Source organism: Patagioenas fasciata, chromosome 2 (genome assembly GCF_037038585.1).
Source record: "Patagioenas fasciata isolate bPatFas1 chromosome 2, bPatFas1.hap1, whole genome shotgun sequence".
In the NCBI taxonomy this organism is placed as follows: Eukaryota; Metazoa; Chordata; class Aves; order Columbiformes; family Columbidae; genus Patagioenas; species Patagioenas fasciata.
The window spans coordinates 169,249,200-169,265,797 of NC_092521.1; the positions used below are offsets into that span (position 1 = coordinate 169,249,200).

A 16,598-nucleotide genomic window follows, 5' to 3' on the forward strand; every position below is an offset into this window, starting at 1 on the left:
CTGCACCCTGTCTGTCCGCTGCGCCCCGCTGCCTGCACCCTGCCCGTCCCCTGCGCCCCCCTGCCTGCACCCTGCCCGTCCTGTACATTAGCTACTCTCTGCCCTGTCCCTGCACACCTGGGATCTCCCTGCCCGCCCCTACTTGTCTCCTGTGCTGCCTGTCCCCTCCCCGTCCCAGGCACTGCCTGGGATACCCCTGCCCGTGTCGGGGCTCCTGCCTGACCCGTCTCCCCCGCAGAGACCAGCTGTGCCCCCCCCTTCCAGTACCAGCCCTGCGGCCCCCCCTGCGAGCGGCTCTGCTCCAGCCTGCAGCACCCCGAGCTCTGCCCGCAGCCGCCTCCCTGCCTGCCTGGCTGCGCCTGCCCGCAGGCAAGAGCGGGCAGGGGTGGGCAGGAGGCTCTGGCACTGGGGCTCTGGCTCCGGAGGGGGCGTCCCTGGGGATGGGATGGGGACGGGGACAGTCCCACGGGGCGGGGAGCAAGACCTGGGTGCTACCGTCCAGTTGGCACTGCAGAGGCAGGGGGGAGGTGCAGGGGGGGCACCTGCCAACCCCGCCATGGTCGCCTGTCCCGGCAGGGGCTGCTGGAGCACGCCGGGGGCTGCGTGTCCCCCGCGCAGTGCGGCTGCCTGCACCCCGGCGGGCCGGGCGGCCCCCAGGCCCTGGCTGCTGGCGACACGGTCCTGCTGGGCTGCAAGGAGTGGTGAGCGGGGCCGGGGGGGTAGCCCCACACGACGGGGGGGCGGAGGGCACACCACGGCGGTGGGTGCTCACCCACTGTTCTCCTCCAGCGTGTGCCAGAACGGGACCCTGCGGTGCAGCAGCGAGGGCTGCCAGGGTGAGTGCGGAGCCGCCCGCACCGCAGAGCCCCCACCCTCGGCAGCAGCTCCCCAGCCTGGCCCCAGCCCCCCGCTTCTCTCTGCTCAGGGCACCCCCGCGGGGTGGGCACCTCTCTGCCCACTGCCCGCCCCACGCGGGTGGGGGCTGCCCCCGCCCCGCCCCCCCGGCTGCGGGTTCCCCAGAGGCTCTTTATCCCGCCAGGGCTGCTGCCGCTGAGCCCATGGTCGGAGTGGTCACCCTGTGGCCCCTGCCTGCCCCTTCCCGCGCTCGGTCCCACCACCCTTGCCCAGCTGCTGGCCCCGCCGGCGGAGGCGACACCAGCAGAGGGCACGCTGGCGGGGGGGACACCGGCAGGGATTCCAGCCCTGGCCGCGGTGCAGCATCGCTACCGAACCTGCCTGGACCCCCAGACCGGGCTGCCCTGGGCCGGAGACAAGGCCGCCTGCTCGGCCCAACTGCGGCAGGACCGGCTCTGCCCGGAGCCCCACGTCTGCCGAGGTACCGGGGGTTGCAGGGTGCCGTGGACACCGGGACGGGACAGGGGTGCCCCGCGGGGCAGGTGACGCCCGTGTCCCGCAGACCCCTGCCTCTGGAGCCCCTGGGGACCCTGGGGGCCCTGCCGAGACCCCTGCAGCGGGGGCTACCGCCTGCGGCAGCGCCAGCCCCAGCACCCGGCGGGCAGCCGGCGGTGCCGCGGTGCCCACTCCCAGACCGAGAGCTGCAACACCGACGTCTGCCCAGGTAATTCCCACCCGGCACCCCCGCGTCCCTGTGCACCGTGGGGGGGCCGCGGTGGGTGCCGTGTCCCTGTGCACGCTGACACCCGCCCTGCGCCCAGGGGAGACGTGCGGGGAGCGGGGCCGCGTCTTCACCGCGTCCTGCGCCGACGGCTGCCCCCGCGCCTGCGCCGATCTCTGGCCCCACGTCCAGTGTCTGCAGGGGCCCTGCAAGCCGGGTACGTGCCCCCCCGCCGCTACATGTCCCACCATATAGGACAGCCCCCTGCCCCACACCCCCATCACAGTCGTGACGTTCCCTGCCCCACAGCTCCTGCTGCATCTTGGCACACGGGTGCACCCACACCCTGCTCTGTGCATCCCCGCGGCTGAGCCCCCCCGCCCACCGGGGGCTCAGGACCACGCGCAGCACCCATGGGTGCAGACCTGCTCCTCTCTGCCCCCGTAGGGTGCCAATGCCCCCCGGGGCAGCTGCTGCAGGACGGGGCGTGCGTGCCCGTTGCCGAATGCCGCTGCGGGCTGCCCGCTGCCAACAGCAGCCGGCAGGTCCGGCCGGGACATGCGGCCGAGCTGGACTGTCACAACTGGTGGGTGCCGTGGGGAGGACGCGCTGGCGGGACAGGGGCAGCCGCGCCCCGTGGCACAGCCCGGGAGTGGGATGCTGATGCCAACGTCCCTCCTGGTGCAGCACCTGCGAGAACGGGACTTTCGCCTGCCCACCCCTGGCGTGTCCCTCCTACGGACCCTGGTCACCGTGGGGACCCTGCTCCCGCAGCTGCGGTGGCGGTAACACGTCCCGGCACCGTGGCTGCCTGGAGAGCGCCGGCGGGGTGCCCTGCGGTGCTGCCGGCACGGAGGAGACGGCTGAGTGCAACCCAGAGCCCTGCCCTGGTGAGTGCCACCGCGGCGGGACGGCGGGACGGCGGGACGGCGACACGATGCTGAGCCCGCGCTGCCCCCGCAGCCAGCTGCCGCCTGAGCCCCTGGTCCCCGTGGAGCCCCTGCAGTGCCAGCTGCGGAGGGGGTACCTCCGAGCGGCGCCGGGAGCTGCTGCCGGGCCCGGGGACACAGGAGGAGCCGTGTCCCCTCCAGCCGCTGCTGCTGCATCGCGTCTGCAACGCCCGCAACTGCTCACCGGGTAGGGGGGGTCTCAGCCGGGCTCGGGTTGGCCGTTGGGGTGTCAGGGAGCTGCAGCTTTGCCGGCTGTGCCGCAGGACGGGGGGGGCTCCGTGCTGCAGTCACACCCTCCTCGCCCCGCAGAGTGCCCCAGCGGGCAGGTTTACGTGGACTGTGCCAACGCCTGTCCCCGTGTCTGCGCCCACCTCCACCGGGGGACACAGTGTCTGCCGGAGACATGCCAGCCCGGCTGCGCCTGCCCGCTCGGCCAGGTATGGCAGGGCTCCCCGAGCCCTCCCTGCAGCCCCCGGGGATCCCACTGCCAGCCAGGGGACACCACTGCCACCCACCACCTTGGGGATCCCACTGCCACCCACCACCCGGGGAGGCCGCTGCCACCCAGGGAGGGGAGATTGCTGGTCACCGCCGGGTGCCCCACAGGTTCTGCAGGATGGGGTCTGTGTCCCCCCCGAGTTGTGCCGCTGCCGGCTTCCCCCCACTCTGCCCGGGGCCCACAACCTCTCGCAGGAGCAGCAGCAGCAGGAATATGCCCCGGGCAGCCGCCTCCAGCACAGCTGCAACACCTGGTGGGTGCCGTGGCCCCTGGCGTCACCCCATGCGGGTCGCCCCATGCGGGTCACCCCATGCGGGTGGCTGAGCCGGGGTGCTGGGAGCTCAGTGGGGGCTGGGTGGGGTCTGACCCCCCCTTCTCTCTGCAGCGTCTGCGTCCGCGGCGTCTTCAACTGCTCACAGGACGACTGTGATGGTGAGAGATCCTTGTCTCTGTCCCTGTGCCGTGGTCCCTACACCACAGCCAACAGGTCTCACCGTGTCCCCCACAGTGGACTGCCTGTGGTCCCCGTGGTCCCCCTGGTCCCCCTGCTCGGTGACATGCGGGGTGGGCGAGCGGCTCTCCCACCGGCGCCCGCTCCGACAGCGCCTCTATGAGGGGGCAGAGTGCCTGGGCCCCCCCACCCGCCGGACCCCATGCAGCCTCCCCGACTGCCGTGAGTCCCCCCGCAGTCCCTCAACCCCGGGAGCTGGCAAGGGAGGGGACAGAACTGTCATCTGCAGGGTGCTAGCCCAGGGGGGAGGCAACAATCCTTGCGTCCTGCACCGCGGTGGTGCCAGCGCCGGTGATGGTGACAGTGCCATGCCCTGTGCCCCGTGCAGCCTGTCCCACGGGCGAGCGCTGGCAGGAACCCAACACACCGGCCAGCTGCGAGCAGAGCTGCCAGGACATCTCCAATGAGCTGCCGCGCAACTGCAGCGCGGCCCTGTCCCCCGGCTGTGCCTGCCAGCCCGGCCGCTACCGCAACAGCACCGGCCACTGCGTCCCAGCCGCGCTCTGCGAATGCTGGCACCGGGGGCAGCCGCACCAGGTGAGCGGCGCCAGGGGTGCACCTTGTGCTCGGGGGTGCCCCGTTGCACCCCCGCCGGGCTGAGCCGTGTCTCCCCCTCGGGCAGGCTGGCAGCGAGTGGCAGGAGGAGTGCGAGACGTGCCGCTGCATCGACGGGCAGGCTGCCTGCACCGCCGGCTGCGCCCCCCTCACCTGCCCCGAGGTGCGGGGGGCTTGGGGTTGGGGACGCTTGGGAGGGGGGGCGAGGGGAGGGAGCACGTATGAGGAGGGCACACTGGTGAGCAGGGGACATTTGTGGGGAGGGGGCACTTATGGGAGGGATCACTTGTGGGGGGCACGCGTGGGGAGGGGCACATGTGGGCAGGGGGCGTGTGCGGGCTGGGGTTCCCATGGGCAGGGGGCACATGTGGGCGGGGAATGAGGGCACCGTCTCGGCAGGGCGCGGTGAAGGTTCGGGAGCCGGGCGGCTGCTGCCCCGTCTGCCGGGAGGAGTGGCCGGGTAAGGTCCCCGCGGCCCGTGGCGGGGCTGGGCACCCTCGGGACCCGCGGCCTCGGCCCCGCGCTGCTGGGGAGGCGTTTGAGGCGGCGTGGGCAGCGCGGGCAGCACGGGCAGCACCAGCACCGTGTCCTCCCCTGGCAGAGGAGCCGTCCTCCATGTGCCGGCGCCTCACCGAGCTGCGCACCATCGCCAAGGGGCCCTGCGCCCTGCCCGCCGTCGAGGTCAGCTACTGCGCCGGGCGCTGCCGCTCCCGCACCAGCGTCACCCCCGAGGTCAGCACCGGGGGTCTCGGCCGGGCTTTGCTCGGGGCTGGGGCGCAGCAGCGGGGGGGCTGCCCGGTGTCGCCCCCCCAGCAGCCGCGCGTTCCTCGGGCAGGAGCCGTACCTGCAGAGCCTCTGCGAGTGCTGCAGCTACCGCCTGGACCCGGCCAGCCCCGTCCGCGTCCTGCAGCTGCCCTGCCCCGGCGGGCGGGCCGAGCCCGTGGTGCTGCCCGTCATCCACAGCTGCCAGTGCAGCAGCTGCCAGGGTGAGCGGGGGACCGGGGTGGGGGCAGGACCGCCCAGGGGCGCAAAGTCCCGAGTCTCTCTCACTCCTTCTCCTGCAGGCGGGGATTTCTCCCGGCGCTGAGCATCCCCCGGCTGGACGCTCCCCCCAACCCCGGTGGCGGCCCCGCCGGCCTGCTCCGGTTCCCCGGGCCCTGTCCCGATCTGCAATAAACCTGCGGGAGCAGCCCACGTGTCCGGCACCGGGAGGGACTGGGGGGCTACGGGGTGGTGGGGAAACCTTGGGAGGGACCGGGAAGAGCTTGTGAGGCACCAGAGATACTCCGGGAGTGACCGAGAAGGACTCGGAGCGGACCGAAGGGGACCGGGGCGGGACGGGACGGAACGGAACGGGGGGACACCAGGAGGGACCGGGGAGGGCTTGCGTGGACCGGGACGAGCCGGGGACAACCTGGGAGGGACCGGGAAGGGCTCGTGGTGGGGAGCGGGAGGGATGAGAAGGGGCTCGGGGTGGAGGGGGAAGAGCTCGAGGGAGACCAGGAGGGACCGGGAAGGGCTTTCTGTTGGAACCCCTCACCCCCACCGCAGCCCCCAAATACCCACCTGGCCCAGGGCTCTGGTGCCCCCGCCGCACCCCGGAGAGGTCTGGTACACCCCGGGCCGAGCGGGACTCGCTGCTCCAGTTCGCTTCAGCGCTGCAGAAACGGGGACGGTGCTGCCAGGGCTTTAGCAGGGAGCTCTAGGGAAGAAAAATCCAAAAGCAACGGAAATGCAGCAGCTTCTGTCCGTCCCTCTGTCCCTCCCCAGTGTAGAACCGTTCACAGAGCAAACATTCAGGCAACAGGATGCACAGCAATCATTAAAAATAAATGAATGGAGCAGAATAGCAGGAGGGGTGGCTCAGTCTGGGACCAGAGCTCCAACCAGGATTTTTGTATCTTCACAACCCATTCATACCATGATTCAGTCCAATAGCGATCTTTCAATTTGGGGTCTTCCTGCTTCTCATTGGACCTTTTTCGCTGATCTCAGCTGGGCCTTTGTTTTGTTCAGCTGTAGATATTTTTTATAGTCTATGGCCTTGCAGGTGCTGGTTTGTCTGTAAAGTCTCCACAGTACCCTTGAAGTCATTATTTTTTCCCCACTCGATTCCATTCTTCCCAGCAAACTGCAAACCAAAGCTGATCGTGCAGCTCTTCAGTGCACTTTGTAGTTGCTTTTGGTAAATATAAGCTCAAGGTTTCAGCACATTCAGCTTACTGAGGAACGTGAAGCAGAGAGTATCTTAAAAATCATACAACCTTATAATTCTAGATTATTCATTATATTTAGTAGGCATTCACTTAAGCTAAATTATTGATATGAAACTGCAACTGGGCTCCTCCAGTGACCTGTTGCTGTGTTTTGATAAGGATCATGGCTGAAATATTGTGGCAGAACTAGTTCCTCCAGCCCAAGGATTGTCAAAGGCTGAAAGGAATCACGCCTCGAACACCGCAGCAGGAGGTGACACATTCAGTACAGGGCGAACGTGATTTACACATCAACAACGCGCTAAGGAGCCACAGCCGGCCGGCTGGCGGCACCGGAGGTGGGGGACGAGCCGGAGGGCACAGAGCTCCATCTTCTGACGTGCCCAGCGTGGCACACAAAGGGGGGAAGCTGAGACCCTTCTGCATGGCCCCAGCCTCGTCGATCTTTCGCAACCGCCCCTTCTCCCCAGACTTTCCTCTGCTCGCAGGGCTATAAAAAAGCTCACCTAAAGCAGCACTGGGAGGGAGCTCACCACCCTGGGGACCCTCCACCCACCAGCCTCGCCGCGGTGAGGCGCGGAAATGACCGTTCAACCCTTAAGATTGTAAAGAAGGTATGTATTTACAGCGCTGGACACACGGGGAATAACTTCACCTAATACGTGTGTAAATTTACAGTAGCTGTGAGCTTGATTAAGTGCAGTAAAGTGTTACATATTCATGGCAGTTTTAGGAATGCCCACACATATTCATCACCTGTCCCCGAGAAGGCAGTTCTCACTACAATGAGTTCAGGAGACCATTTCCACAGTCTCCACCTCCGGCTCCTCCTGGTTGCAGCTGCGCAGTGATTGTGACCCTGGGTCTCCTCCTCTGTCCGTGATCACCTTTGGTCCAGTGTGATGAGTTGCTTGGGACTCAGACTGCTGAGCTGGTTCAAACCGGCCTATCTCCTGTCCTGCGCCCAAGTTTCTGTTCTCTAGTTCACCCAAGGATGCACCCAAGGGGTTTTTATCTTCGCAAGGCGTCAGCGAACTCCTGTTTCTCGTACGAAGTTACAAAGAGCTAAGCAAAGCTGGGCAATAGTGAGAGAGCTAACCCTTAGCCCATATAAGTGTTAGCTCCTTAGTTCTTTAAGTGTTAGTTAGTTAATTGTTAGTTAATGAATTGTTAATTCCCTGTATCAGCGGGAACCGGACCAGACACCGGAGGACGCTGCGCTCCTGAACTACAAATCCCAGCATCCTCGTCGTGGGACACCGGAGGACACACATGATCATACGAGTCCCGTCACCCACGCTGCGGAGCAGTAAGAGGGGCTGGATCCCTCACCCTTTTCCTTTCTTCCTTTCTCTCTGCACTTGCCTTCTCTCCCTCTTTCTATATTCCTATTTCTGTCTCTCCTTCCATAAGTGTGATATCTTACTCTCTTATTCCTTGGTTTTCCTTCCCTCTCTACCACACTCTTACTCTCTTTTCCTTTTGAACATAGCAGAGTAACATCATCTTAAGCTCTGCTGTTGGATTCTTCTTCAGTTTTGTATTATAGCTACTTATGGTTGCCAATACGTTGTTCGTAGAAGGACTTTTTGCTGTTATACATTTGCCAAGCTGCTATTTGCTGTAACTAGTGTTTCAACACATACTTTTAGTAAAACTCATAACTGAATTGGACCCCTGGAGTGATTGTCTGTCAGTCACTTCCCATAACCGCGTGGAATGAACCAAGAGTTAACCCACAGCTGGTCTCATCTGTTGAGTCAGGGTGCCTGTGGCATTCGGAGTTAATGCATCCCTCATCCCATCTGGTGGGACAGGACACCTGTGAGTAGCAAAACCATCTCCACGCAGGCAGTCACTCAGCAGAGAGCTCACAGCAGCTCCCCCAGGCCGGCACATTTATGAACAAAGCGGTTGGCTCGCAGCCGAACCGCACACGGAGGGAAAGGTCTGCACGAGACCCCCTGCACCCACCACTGATGGGGGCTCGGCTGCTGTGCCGCTGCCCTGGGGGGGCTGAGGCTGCGGAGCGGCCGGAGCGGGCTCGGGGGCGGTGAGTGTTGGACGGGGGTGTCCCGCGCTCGTCCCGTTCTTGTCCCGCGCTCGTCCCGTTCTTGTCCCGTTCTTGTCCCCTCAGCAGCGCTGCTGTTTCTCTGCTCCTTTGGCGGCGGGGACTGAACCGCGGCAGAGCCCAATGAGGAGCGGGAGCCCGCCGGGCCCCGGGGAGCAGAGCGAGGCCCCCGGGGGGAGCCCGTTGGCGTGGGCGCCAGCTCGGGGCTGTCCCCAAGCTGCGGCGCTGGCGCTGAGGCGGCGAGGAGAGAGGGGGGCAAGCGGGGAGAGCCCCGCCGTGCTGCTGGCGCTGCCGGTGCCGGGCCAGGCAGCGCCCCCCAGTCCTGCCTGAGCCGGGTGTGCTTGTGGCTGCAGATGGCGGTGACGTTCGAGGACGTGGCCCTCTACTTCTCCCCCGAGGAGTGGGCAGAGCTCGCGGGCTGGCAGCGGCGGCTCTACCGGGAGGTGATGCTGGACAACTACGAGATGGTGGCCTCGCTGGGTGAGGACTCTCTCTGGCGCTGCGGGACTGGGCTGGCGGTGGAATTCAGCTCTTGAGCTGAGCTGGAGCCCTTGGAAGGGCAAATGCAGGTGTTGCGGTTGCTGTCTGAGCGCTGGTGTGGCGGTTGGGCTGGCAGGGGTGACCCTGCCAGGCAGCGTCCTGGAGAGCGGTGCTGGGAGAGGGGATGGGATGAGCCAGGATGGAGTATTTGAGTGGCAGTGCGGGAGAGGGGGCTTCTGCGTGTGCCCCGCACAGGCTGGGCCGCCGTGAAGCCAGAGCTCATCTGCAAGCTGGAGCGAGAAGAGACGCCGTGCGTGCCAGACCCCCCCGGGGTGCGGCGGGGGCACCAGAGCCCTGGGCCAGGTGGGTATTTGGGGGCTGCAGTGGGGGTGGGGGGTTCCAGCAGCACCGTCCCCTTGGCCCCAGGTGCCCGGTGCTGCCGGTGAGGTCTGTCTGCCGTGCCACGGTGCAGGGAGCTGCTGCCCCGTCAGCTGTGTCCTGCAGCCAGGAAGGGTGGGGGGCTGGCGGGTGCCTGTGCCATTGCCCATGGGGAGGGGTCCCACGTGCCTGTCCCGGCCCAGCACCGACCCGGCCTTTACTCCTCAGCAGCCGCTGACCCTGGGACACAGATGGAGGCCGATGCAATCCCCAAGGGGCTGCCACGTATCAGGGATAAGAGCATCCTGATCAGCCACCAGCGCATCCACACCGGGGAGAATCCTTTTGCCTGCACTGACTGTGGCAAGAGCTTCAGTTACAACAGTGATCTGCTGAGGCACCAGCGCATCCACACTGGGGAGAAGCCCTTTGCCTGCAGCCACTGTGGCAAGAGCTTCAGCCAGAAGAGGCACCTGGTCCATCACCAGCGCATCCACACTGGGGAGAAGCCCTTTGTCTGCATTGAGTGTGGCAAGAGCTTCAGCCAGAAGAGCAACCTGGTCAGACACCAGCGCATCCACACTGGGGAGAAGCCCTTTCTCTGCACTGAGTGTGGCAAGAGCTTCAGCCAGAAGAGCTGCCTGGTCCGTCACCAGCACATCCACACTGGGCAGAAGCCCTTTCCCTGCAGCCACTGTGGCAAGAGCTTCAGGCAGAAGGGCAGCCTGATCCAGCACCAGCGCATCCGGGGCCATAAGAGACCTTCACCTGCCCCAAGTGACAATCAGGGGACAAGCTAGCAAGGGGGCCCTGCTGTGGGTGTTGACCACAGGCCACCTGGTCAGGAGGAGGAAGCTGACCAGGCTTCCTACAGACAGCTGGAAGTGGCCTCATGATCACATGCCCTGGTTCCCATGGGAACTGGTACTCATTGGTACTAATGAAACATTACTAAGCCATGTAGCCACTGCATATTAATTGTTATAACCTTTGTCTTCTTTAACCTTTGGGTCTCTGGTCTGTGTGTGAATCGTTCTTAATCAAATCTGTCTTAATTTTTCCTTTGTATAATTCTTCTATGCAGCAAATAATAAGGTGAACCTTGCCATGAAACTCAATAACTTTGTTGTACTGCTGTTAAACTTTATTATATTCCTTTGATTTCATTGATCTCTCTCCAATTATTGCTTTATCTCCACAAAACATATTGCTGCTTCTCTCTTTGAATGATGTGCCTTCCACTCCTCTCCCCTCCTTCCCAGGTTCTTGTGCCTCTCCAGTCTCCTCGCTGAAGAATCCTTGATTTGGGGTGAACATTGCTCAGCGACAACCAGAACATTCATACGTTATCAGCACTCTGATGATACCAAATCCAAACTACAGCACTGTACCAGCTGCTGGGAGGAGAATTAACTCTACCCCAGCCAAACCAGCATTTCTGTTTCCCCATTCCCCCCACCCCGCAGAGCCTCCAACCGCTTGTCTTGCTGACTGCAGCGCGTGTCACACCCACGGACAACCTGTGTAACGGTGCCCGTGGGCAAGTCCGCCCCCGGGCCACGAGCCCATCCTGGGTGGCATCCCTTCCTTGGTGGCCTGAGCACCATGGGCCCACTGGGCTACAAATAATTCACCCTTGTGTTGCCAGTGCAGGCACAGCTGAGCCACTTGAGTCTCAGCAGCCTGATGCACCTGCTGGTCGATGTTCTTCAGTGGCCACCTCTTGGGTCCAGGAGCATCTGTGTGATGCACTTTTCCAGCCGGGATCTCCGGCCGGGCAGCAATATCTTGCTGCGCTGCAGCAGCCCGGGTGGCTTTGTCCCTGCGCTGCCAGTTGCTCTGATCCATTCAGTAACCCCCGTTGTCCCTCTCTCCCCCTGCCGGAGGCAGAGCCCCTTTGGTCCAGCTCTGTCACAGTCTGTTCAGCGATGGACTCATGATGGTTCTTTTACCTTTATCTCAGAGCACAAAATTCAGGCAACCAACATGCCAAGCAATTATAATTCAGTCAAGCAGTGTTACTTTATTAATTTGCTCGTAAAGTGGCAAGCGATAGAGAGATTAAGAAAAAGAAACGGGGAAAAGTAAAGATGAGCAACGAGGTTTTATCACCAGCCCAGTTCCAAAGGTGTCCCTCTGGTCCCGTGGAGTCCGGCCGGTCCTCTGTCATGGTTCAGGATCCTCTGGTGGGAAGATCTTCAATGGTGTCCATTCTGGAGTCATCTTTTATGCTTCTTCACCCCTCCCCCCCCGCCTTGTTCCCATTGTTTTTGCAGCCCAGGCTCATACTGCGCAAGGCTCAAAAGATTCACGCTTTCTTCTGCCAACGCTTATGTGTCCAGCACTCAGGGGTCTTTCTCTGGTCCATTGGGTGACCTCAGGACTCTTGGCGAGCTGCTGGCCATGCTCCTTTTCACTGGCCATTGTTTGAGGGAACAGGTGGGGGACAGGTGTAACTGAGGCTGCAGGTGAGAACACATCTGGATGGCAGCTATTGCCCTGTGTCGAAGAGACCCTCATAACAACAGCCTTCAGGAGGCGGGGGCTGGTTTGGCTGGAGAAGCAGGCAAAGTCCACACAACAGCCATTGTGAGCAGGAGCCACCCCATACCAGAGAAATAGCGCAACACAATGCTGCTCCTCAGGCCTCTCTCCAAGTCATTGTCCATCTGTTCTTTCGATCTCAGCTTCAGTTCTCTAGGTTCTTGATGGCAATGTTCAGGTAAATACTGCTCCATCTTCAGACCCACTCTCACAAGCTCTCAGTATTCACTACTCACTTCTTGTAAATATGAATCACAAGTCCCCTCATTAGGATCAAGAGGAAGATCAGCCCTTCCGCTGTGCTGGGGAACTGCCCGCTGGAGACAGGAGCAGCAGTTCTGGAAGAACCCCAGCTGTGGCTGCAGCTCACGTTCCTGTGCCTCCAGGGCGGAGGGAGATTTTTCATGCCTCTTCCGCATGTCCTCTCCACAGTCACACAAGTAAAACCACAGGGTCACCCATGCTGCGAACGCACTATATTCTCTCTCTTGAGTAGAGGAACACCCACTGGCAGTAGCTGAGATACTGGTACATATGGGTGGGGAGTGGGACCCATCCTCTCTGCATTGCTGGAAGTTCCGGGGCAGTTTCTCCACAGCTGAGATGAATGAGGAAGAAAGTTTTTCTTCATATTCCAAGAGCAGGCCAGCAAATTCATCCAGTGTTGGTCCCTCAACATCTTTCCAGGACAGTACTGCCAACGAGTTGGCGTGCGACAACGGTGTGTTCCATACAAACTTCACAATATGGGAGGCGTGCGCCGGGCTTCATCCGGGTCTCTGATGGTTCAGGTCACCACAAATCACCTCCAGCACGGCTGATTCCCTCAGGTTCTGGACACCTCTCTGCACAGGGGCCCTGTGCGTGGTGACACAGAACATCTTCCTTCAGGGACAGCCTCCATCCCAGCTGACAGGAGCCGCCTCCAGCGCCTGAGGCCTTGTGCCCCTTTGCCCATCGCTTTGGCAATGCCCCTGCCCTGGAAAGGGATCCCAGCTGCTTGGCTTCCCCGCCCTCCCATTGCAGCTCCTGGCCCTGTGCTCCCGGCACCGGAGCAGCAGGTGACAATGTGCTCGCCTGGACGATGGCTGAAACCACCTCGCATGTCTCGCGGCTCCCTCAGGGATGGGGATCCAGTGGTTACTGCCTCCTCTTCCTCTTCTCATGATGCTCCTGCTTTCATATCACCCCTTACCAAGCGAGGTGACTTTTGCTTGCAAGTATTTTCCTATTTTGCAGGATCCAGGTGAAGCTCCAGAGCATGGGAGGTGCCCACTGGCCCAGTGCTTGCCCAGAGCCTCCCGCACACTCTGCCACTCATAGCTGTCCAGCACGAGGCAGAGCTCAGGCCGATATCTTTAAATAGTTGTTTGACCGTAAACAGGACCAGAAGCACATCCAAGAGACACAGCGCGATGGCTGGAACATCCCAAGGATGGCTCCCAAGCTCTGGAGATGACAATGATGCTGAGTACAACTACCGGATTACTCTCAGGACAAGTAATATTATCATATTCTGTCATATTCTCATTTTAAATCCAAAACACAGCACTATACCAACTACTAGGAAAAAAAGTAAATTAACTCTGTCCCAGGCAAAACAGGACACCCCCCACAGCCACCCCGGCCCCTCGGGGCAGTCTCAGGGCACTGGGCTGCGGAGGTGGACGCAGGCTGGGGGTACTGTGGGGGCACTGGTGACCCAGCACCATCTCCTCATCCCAAAGAGGCTTCTTGAGGCTGCTGCACTGGAAGGGCTTCTCCTCCACCTGCCCCCCCTGCCGGGGATGGACCCCTCGGCTCGCGACAGCCGCCCTCCAGCATTGCCTGCAGGCCCTGGTCAATCTGCTGCTGGGTCTTCAGCTGCTGCTTCTGGCCACAGGTCTTGCCGCGCTCCCCACACTTGTAGGGCTTCTCACCAGCGTGGACCCGCTGGTGGTTGGTGAGGCTCTTCTTGTGCCTGAAGGCCTTGGGGCAGCGGGTGCAGCTGAAGGGTTTCTCCCCGGTGTGGATGCGCTGGTGGCTGATCAGGTTGTTTTTCTGCCTGAAGCGCTGGCCACAATGGTCACAGGCAAAGGGCTTCTCCCCAGTGTGCAGGCGCTGGTGGCTCCGCAGGCTCTGCTTCTGGCTGAAGCTCTTGCCGCAGGCAGTGCAGGTGAAGGGGCGCTCCCCGGTGTGGATGCGCTGGTGCTTGATCACGTGGTCCCTCTCTCTGAAGCGCTGGCCACAGTGGCTACAGGCGAAGGGTTTCTCACCCGTGTGCACACGCTGGTGGCTCTGCAGTTGATTCTTGTGACTGAAGCACTTGCCACAGTCAGGGCAGGTGAAGGGCTTCTCACCCGAGTGGATGCGCTGGTGTCTGACCAGGTTGAACTTCTGCCTGAAGCGCTGGCCACAGTGGTCACAGGCAAAGGGCTTCTCCCCAGTGTGCACACGCTGGTGGCTCAGCAGGTTGTGTTTGTGGCTGAAGCTCTTGCCGCAGTTGGTGCAGGTGAAGGGCCGTTCGCCGATGTGGACGCGCTGGTGCTTCATCATATGGTTCTTCTCCCTGAAGTGGTGACCACAACGGTCACAAGTGAAGGGCTTCTCACCCGTGTGCACGCGCTGGTGGCTCAGCAGTTGATTCTTGTGGCTGAAGCTCTTGCCGCAGTCGGGGCAGCTGAACGGCTTCTCACCCGTGTGGATGCGCTGGTGGCTGACCAGATTGTGCTTCTCCCCAAAGCGGTGTCCACAGTAGCCACAGCTGAAGGGCTTTTCCCCCGTGTGCAGGCGCCGGTGGCTCATCAGGTGATGCTTGTGGCCAAAGCACTTGCCACAGTCAGCACATGCAAAGGGACGCTCCCCTGTGTGGATGCGCTGGTGGCTCAGCAATTGATCTTTGCGGTTGAAGCTCTTTCCGCAGTCGGTGCAGCTGAAGGGCCGCTCGCCCCTGTGCCTCCGCATGTGCAAGGTCAGCAGCGCCTGATTCTTGAAGCTCTTGTTGCACTCAGGGCAGGTGGTGGAATTCTGCTCCAGTGGCGAGGGTTCCAGGAGGGGCTGCCCTGATGGGCCTCCCTGCATCCCACCCGTTTTGGGCACCCCCGGGAGCAGGGCAGTGGGGGCCGGAATCTCCTCACGGACAGACTCGGCCTCCTGCTGCGCCTGGACATCATCAGCTGCTGGGGAGGAGAGGCTGGGTCAGTGCTGGGGCCGGGACAGGCACGTGGGACCCCTCCCCATGGGCAATGGCACAGGCACCCGCCAGCCCCCCACCCTTCCTGGCTGCAGGACACAGCTGACGGGGCAGCAGCTCCCTGCACCGTGGCACGGCAGACAGACCTCACCGGGCAGCACCGGGCACCTGGGGCCAAGGGGACGGTGCTGCTGGAACCCCCCACCCCCACCGCAGCCCCCAAATACCCACCTGGCCCAGGGCTCTGGTGCCCCCGCCGCACCCCGGGGGGGTCTGGCACGCACGGCGTCTCTTCTCGCTCCAGCTTGCAGATGAGCTCTGGCTTCACGGCGGCCCAGCCTGTGCAGGGCACACGCAGAAGCCCCCTCTCCCGCACTGCCACTCAAATACTCCATCCTGGCTCATCCCATCCCCTCTCCCAGCACCGCTCTCCAGGACGCTGCCTGGCAGGGTCACCCCTGCCAGCCCAACCGCCACACCAGCGCTCGGGCAGCAACCGCAACAGCTGCATTTGCCCTTCCAAGGGCTCCGGCTCAGCTCAAGAACTGAATTCCACCGCCAGCCCAGCCCCGCAGCGCCAGAGAGAGTCCTCACCCAGCGAGGCCACCATCTCGTAGTTGTCCAGCATCACCTCCCGGTAGAGCCGCCGCTGCCAGCCCGCCAGCTCTGCCCACTCCTCGGGGGAGAAGTAGAGGGCCACGTCCTCGAACGTCACCGCCATCTGCAGCCACAAGCACACCCGGCTCAGGCAGGACTGGGGGGCGCTGCCTGGCCCGGCACCGGCAGCGCCAGCAGCACGGCGGGGCTCTCCCCGCTTGCCCCCCTCTCTCCTCGCCGCCTCAGCGCCAGCGCCGCAGCTTGGGGACAGCCCCGAGCTGGCGCCCACGCCAACGGGCTCCCCCCGGGGGCCTCGCTCTGCTCCCCGGGGCCCGGCGGGCTCCCGCTCCTCATTGGGCTCTGCCGCGGTTCAGTCCCCGCCGCCAAAGGAGCCGAGAAACAGCAGCGCTGCTGAGAGGACAAGCGCGGGACACCCCCGGCCAACACTCACCGCCCCGGAGCCCGCTCCGGCCGCACCGCAACCTCAGCCCCGCGGGCCCCTGCCCGCCCTCTTCTACTCGGCGTGACGTCACCGGCCACCGAGGCCCCCTTTGGCCAGGGCGGGTCACGTGTCCTCACCGGGGCTCCTCCCACCGCGCTCCGCCCATTGCCTGCGGTCCAGCCCCGCCCCGCCCGTCACCCGCCCCCTGTTCCGAGCCGCGCTGCTCGTGCCCGGACCCGGCACCCTCCGCTCGGTCCCCGCCGCTCCCGGGGTGGCTGCGCTCGACCCCCCAGCCAAAGCAGCAGCGGCACAGCAGCTGAAGCCCCAGCGGTGGTGGGGCTCTCAGACTTGAAGCACCGGTCAAGTCCGGGGCCGACTTTGGATCCAGCCGCACCCGGACTCGTCTCTGAGAAGCTGAGGAAGCAAGAGGGTCCCTTCTGAAGCCCGTGGCCCGACGGGAGGGCCTCCCTCTGCCCGTGTGCAGCCCCGTTCCCACAGAAACCACCTGGAACAGCCCTCACCGCGTTCCCTCGGTCCGTGGCCGTCCCTCTAAAATGTCCCTGAGTTCCTTGCGTCCATGACTTTCGGCTCTGATCTGTCACAACAG

At 63.3% G+C, this 16,598-nt stretch overlaps 3 protein-coding genes across 4 annotated transcripts in view; 2 read left to right on the forward strand and 1 right to left on the reverse strand.

Annotated features, from left to right (window-relative positions):
- Positions 1-5,255, forward strand: part of LOC136099101 (SCO-spondin-like) — a 30,055-nt gene extending 24,800 nt beyond the window's left edge. The window contains exons 74-93 of the mRNA XM_065833058.2: positions 239-369; positions 577-701; positions 790-836; positions 1,040-1,101; positions 1,165-1,336; positions 1,418-1,579; positions 1,677-1,793; positions 2,024-2,162; positions 2,264-2,466; positions 2,540-2,713; positions 2,836-2,963; positions 3,133-3,278; positions 3,411-3,457; positions 3,534-3,698; positions 3,865-4,073; positions 4,159-4,254; positions 4,491-4,551; positions 4,693-4,823; positions 4,927-5,077; positions 5,156-5,255. Of these exons, the coding sequence (XP_065689130.1) occupies positions 239-369; positions 577-701; positions 790-836; positions 1,040-1,101; positions 1,165-1,336; positions 1,418-1,579; positions 1,677-1,793; positions 2,024-2,162; positions 2,264-2,466; positions 2,540-2,713; positions 2,836-2,963; positions 3,133-3,278; positions 3,411-3,457; positions 3,534-3,698; positions 3,865-4,073; positions 4,159-4,254; positions 4,491-4,551; positions 4,693-4,823; positions 4,927-5,077; positions 5,156-5,178 (2,489 nt within the window). The 3' untranslated portion in view covers positions 5,179-5,255. The remainder of the gene's footprint in view (positions 1-238; positions 370-576; positions 702-789; positions 837-1,039; positions 1,102-1,164; positions 1,337-1,417; positions 1,580-1,676; positions 1,794-2,023; positions 2,163-2,263; positions 2,467-2,539; positions 2,714-2,835; positions 2,964-3,132; positions 3,279-3,410; positions 3,458-3,533; positions 3,699-3,864; positions 4,074-4,158; positions 4,255-4,490; positions 4,552-4,692; positions 4,824-4,926; positions 5,078-5,155) is intronic.
- A 3,233-nt stretch (positions 5,256-8,488) lies between these two features.
- LOC136098377 (uncharacterized) lies at positions 8,489-10,402 on the forward strand. 2 transcript variants are annotated; one of them, XM_065831717.2, is made up of 3 exons: positions 8,489-8,858; positions 9,114-9,221; positions 9,465-10,402. In XM_065831717.2, the coding sequence occupies exons 1-3, from the start codon at positions 8,732-8,734 to the stop codon at positions 10,034-10,036; spliced, it is 807 nt and encodes a 268-aa protein (XP_065687789.1). In that variant the 5' UTR covers positions 8,489-8,731; the 3' UTR covers positions 10,037-10,402. The 2 variants fall into 2 exon arrangements, with proteins under 2 accessions (XP_065687789.1, XP_065687790.1); XM_065831718.2 differs by having other exon boundaries at positions 8,606-8,858; positions 9,468-10,402.
- Positions 10,403-13,265: 2,863 nt separating this feature from the next.
- Positions 13,266-16,598, reverse strand: part of LOC139827324 (uncharacterized) — a 29,148-nt gene continuing 25,815 nt past the window's right edge. The window contains 5 exon segments of the mRNA XM_071805523.1: positions 13,266-13,558; positions 13,560-14,935; positions 15,184-15,291; positions 15,547-15,921; positions 16,190-16,405. Coding sequence (XP_071661624.1) covers positions 13,361-13,558; positions 13,560-14,935; positions 15,184-15,291; positions 15,547-15,921; positions 16,190-16,405 — 2,273 coding nt within the window. The 3' untranslated portion in view covers positions 13,266-13,360.

Coding starts and splice junctions, on each gene's coding strand:
- LOC136098377 (XM_065831717.2), top strand. CDS start 8,732: ATGGCGGTGACGTTCGAGGACGTGGCCCTCTACTTCTCCCCCGAGGAG. Junction 8,859..9,113: donor CGAGATGGTGGCCTCGCTGG/GTGAGGACTCTC, acceptor TGCCCCGCACAG/GCTGGGCCGCCGTGAAGCCA. Junction 9,222..9,464: donor GCACCAGAGCCCTGGGCCAG/GTGGGTATTTGG, acceptor TTTACTCCTCAG/CAGCCGCTGACCCTGGGACA.